This window comes from Oncorhynchus mykiss, chromosome 7, assembly GCF_013265735.2.
Source record: "Oncorhynchus mykiss isolate Arlee chromosome 7, USDA_OmykA_1.1, whole genome shotgun sequence".
In the NCBI taxonomy this organism is placed as follows: Eukaryota; Metazoa; Chordata; class Actinopteri; order Salmoniformes; family Salmonidae; genus Oncorhynchus; species Oncorhynchus mykiss.
In genome coordinates this window covers 6,449,571-6,453,552 of record NC_048571.1, presented here as the reverse complement: position 1 = coordinate 6,453,552, position 3,982 = coordinate 6,449,571, and the positions used below count along the sequence as shown (strand labels likewise).

Genomic DNA, 3,982 nt, shown 5'->3' with positions numbered 1-3,982 from the left:
TGTGTGTGTGTGTGTGTGTGTGTGTGTGTGTGTGTGTGTGTGTGTGTGTGTGCAAGTGTGAGTTTGTTCTCTGTGTTTAACTGTGTGCGTGTGTGTGTGTGTGTGTGTGTGTGTGTGTGTGTGTGTGTGTGTGTGTGTGTGTGTGTGTGTGTGTGTGTGTGTGTGTGTGTGTGTGTGTGTATGTGTGTGTAGGTGAGCTACCTGGCCATGCAGGAGTGTGTGGAGGGGGACCCCTGTAAGTTTGTTCTGTCATCTCGGGGGTCCGCAGAGCGTTTCACCCTGCAGGCAGCCAGCCCCTCTGTCAAACAGCTGTGGGTCTCACACATCACTGAGCTACTGGACACACAGAGCAACTTCCTGTCTGGTAAGAAACTGTAGGACCACTTTATGACTGCCTATGACCGATGTTAGAATGTCTTATGGAACTGCTATAAAGGCTTTATGAATGCATACATAAGGGGTTAAGTGTTACCCCACTCTACACCACAGCCCCTTTTCAACAGATCTTTACCTGCTGATTACTGAGAAATGATGTGGTAAAGGAGTGTGTGTGTGTGTGTGTGTGTGTGTGTGTGTGTGTGTGTGTGTTTGCAGCTCTGCAGTCTCCTATAGAGTACCAGAGGAAGGAGGGTGGGGGAACAAACCTCCTCACCCGACCCCCCTCGGGCTTCGGCCCCAAAGCATCGGGCCGACCTCCCTCTGTGCCCCCCACCCCTAACGGACACAACACACACACACAGGCAGACGGCGAGGCACAGGACAACGAGGTGAGATGAGATTGAATCAACTTGATTGTTTCCTCTGAGAGAACACTGTCTTATAAATAGTATCAATTAACTAATGCTGTACATATAATACCTGTATGTTACGCATGGCTATCAACAACATGTAGATACTCACCTTGGTGACTCATTATGTCTGCGCAGTGTGTTTAACAAGTGTTTTATACCTCTGTGTGTGTGTGTGTGTGTGTGTGTGTGTGTGTGTGTGTGTGTGTGTGTGTGTGTGTGGAAGCTGGTGCTGGTGATCCAGGACTTCAGTGCGGTGCGTGAGGATGAGATCACGGTACTTCGCGGGGAACGGGTCCAGATTCTGGCATCCAACCAACATGGCCAGTGTCTGGTCTACCGACCGGCCAACACGGAGTCTCCGCCTGCAGAGGGCTGGGTGCCGCGCAGCGTCCTGTTCAACCACTAACTACCAGTTAGAACCAGTCAGAACCCCCCAGATATAAACAGTTACATAACCAGTTACGGCCCAGTTACACTGATGCCAGTAAGACCCAGTACCAATCACACACATCTGTCAACCTCTTAGTTACTGGTCCCAAATAGTTACACATAGTTTAAACTAGTTACATCAGTTACATACAGTCAGCTGCCCCAGTTAAACCAATCACACACACGTAGCAAACATCCTCAACAACCGGTAGCAACCATGAACACTAGTAACCAACTACTGGAGTTCCTCACACTGGTGAAAAGAGGCCAGAGAGCTGCAGGTCCAGACAGAGGGATTTGAAGTGAATGGACACACAGTATGCCTATGGAACATCCCAACTGATAAGGTCCAACTGATGAGGCCAGTAAGGGCCGCTGCCAACTGATGAGGTCACTAATGGCTGCAGCCTATGGAACATCCCAACTGATGAGGTCCAACTGATGCTGCCAACTGATGAGGTCACTAAGGGCTGCTGCCAACTGATGATGACACTAAGGGCTGCTGCCTTTGGAACACCCAAACTGATGAGGCCACTAAGGGCCGCTGCCAACTGATGAGGTCACTAAGGGCTGCTGCCTTTGGAACATCCACACTGAAGATGTCACTAAGGGCTGCTGCCTTTGGAACATCCCAACTGATGAGGTCACTAAGGGCTGCTGCCTTTGGAACATCCACACTGATGATGTCACTAAGGGCTGCTGCCTTTGGAACATCCCAACTGATGAGGTCACTAAGGGCTGTTGCCTTTGGAACATCCAAACTGATGAGGCCACTAAGGGCTTCTGCCTCAGTCATTCCGGAACTCTTGGATTCTAGAATAAAACAAGACTGAGAACAGCTGTCAGAAACTCTCCCACCTCATTAAGGAACCAGACTCAAGTGGAGGGTCAAAGGTCAAATATATCTGCTGGAGACAAGCAAGAAATTACATTGTAATAATGGTTGTTTTTACATATCGGTGAAAAAACATAGTGTCAGCACGTGATGTTTCTGCTTTCATGGCGTGGGGGTCAAAATAAATGGACTGAACCCTCACCCACCCACCCCAACCCATGACCCCGGTGAGATGACATCATTTCCTGTTTGTTAATATGTGTAAAAGAAAGCGAAAGTCTCACCACGTAAATAGAGCTCTGAGCGCATTATGAAGTATATATAGTTCTTATATGATTCATATATTCTGTTTTTCACCTGAATAGAAAACAGAGAGAAGAGAAGTATTGTCACGTTAACGTCTGTATGTGTGTGTGCGTGTGGGTGCGTTTGTGTGTTTGTGTGTGTGTGTGTGTGCGTGCGTGCGTGCGTGCGCGTGCGTGCGCGTGTGTGTGTGTGTGTGTGCGTGCGTGCGTGCGTGCGTGCGTGCGCGTGTGTGTGTGTGTGTGTTGTCCTTTGGGTTCTGTTTGTATTGAATAGAAACCCCTGTGTTCTCTGTGTTTTTTCACTGATCAATCCCTGTGTCCCTTTGATGTGGTTTCCTGTTCCTGTAGAGCTGCTGTTGGGCAGTGTGAAGGACTCTAGAGTGTGCATCCTCATACTTTTAAATGTCACCCAGAGTTTGAACCCTAATATTATGCATTCTTTGGAAAATATGTAAATAGTATTTTACAGACATGTACATGATTTAACAGGACAACAGGGAGCTGGGAAACACGTCAGTCCAACTCCTTCATATTAAACAGAAGCCTTGCCGCCATATTGGATTTTCAGGTTTTAATTAACTGCTGAACTAGTTAACCCTTCAACTCTCCCCTGCTCAGGGTAAAAGTTGCCCTTTAGCACAGATCTAGGATCAGGTTACTCTCTCCCCAATCTGACCTTAACCGTGAGTAGAAACACTAAACTGACCCTAGGTCAGTGTCTGGGGGTAACTTCTAACCCCGGTTTGTATCTGCAGTGGCAGCACTGCTGCCTATAGCTTCATACTACACAGGTTATACAGGCTCTGGGCAAAACTCAAAAGACATCATATTCCCCATGTAGTGCACTACTTTTGCCTGAAGGAGTGCACTATATGGGGAGTAGGGTGTGATTTGGGACCTAGCCCCTCTTAGCCATACAGGTTATTATTATACAGTGATGTGTACTTGCAAAATGGCTGCTATCTCACCTCTATGAGTTCTGTATGGTGGTTTGTAATAAAGACCATTTTTCATCTCTGAAATGGAACATGTGTATGTAGTGGATACTAATACTGTAGTCTGTCTGTATCTGTCTGTCGTTATGAAGGCACCGATGCATAGTGTCAAACGTCACACAGCGGGGTTCTTTGCCAGTGAAATGAGGATAGCTATTGGCACATTAACTCAGATGACCACAGCAGAGAGGGTGGAAAACCTTTCAGAGTGTAAATACATTAGCTGGCTTCCAGACAGTCTCTTAAGTAGCTGAATGTCTTCACCATGTGACAAAATGACACATTTGTCCATAAATGACACATTTGCACATTTGGCCAAAAATCACTTTATTTCAATGGAATACTGCACTGAATGTGATCACGTTGTTCTCCGTAGCTAGCTTGGCGGTCGTGAATATGCTAAGCTAGAGTGATAAGGCCTTTCTATAGGAACCTTGTTGTGTCTCTTCATATACAGTGTAATGTACATGTACACTCTTTGACTGCAGGCTTCCCTCATTAACACACACAGGATTCTACATATTTTCTCCATTAACACACAGGATTCTACATACTTCCTCCCTCATTAACACACAGGATTCTACATACTTCCTCCCTCATTAACACATACAGGATTCTACATATTTT

The 3,982-nt window shown here is 46.5% G+C and overlaps 1 protein-coding gene across 3 annotated transcripts in view; it reads left to right on the top strand.

Moving 5' to 3' along the window:
• LOC110513606 (kalirin) overlaps nucleotides 1-3,410 on the top strand; it is a 72,457-nt gene extending 69,047 nt beyond the window's left edge. The window contains exons 45-48 of one of the 3 annotated variants that reach the window (XR_005052492.1): nucleotides 193-364; nucleotides 595-767; nucleotides 1,015-1,679; nucleotides 1,864-3,410. Coding sequence is in view for 1 of the 3 variants with exons in the window: in XM_036982253.1 (XP_036838148.1) it covers nucleotides 193-364; nucleotides 595-767; nucleotides 1,015-1,197 (528 nt within the window). In the remaining 2 variants the exon portion in view is untranslated. Of the gene's footprint in view, nucleotides 1-192; nucleotides 365-594; nucleotides 768-1,014 lie in introns of all 3 variants that reach the window. The other 2 variants (XR_005052491.1, XM_036982253.1) reach the window with 2 other exon arrangements.
• Nucleotides 3,411-3,982: the final 572 nt, after the last annotated feature.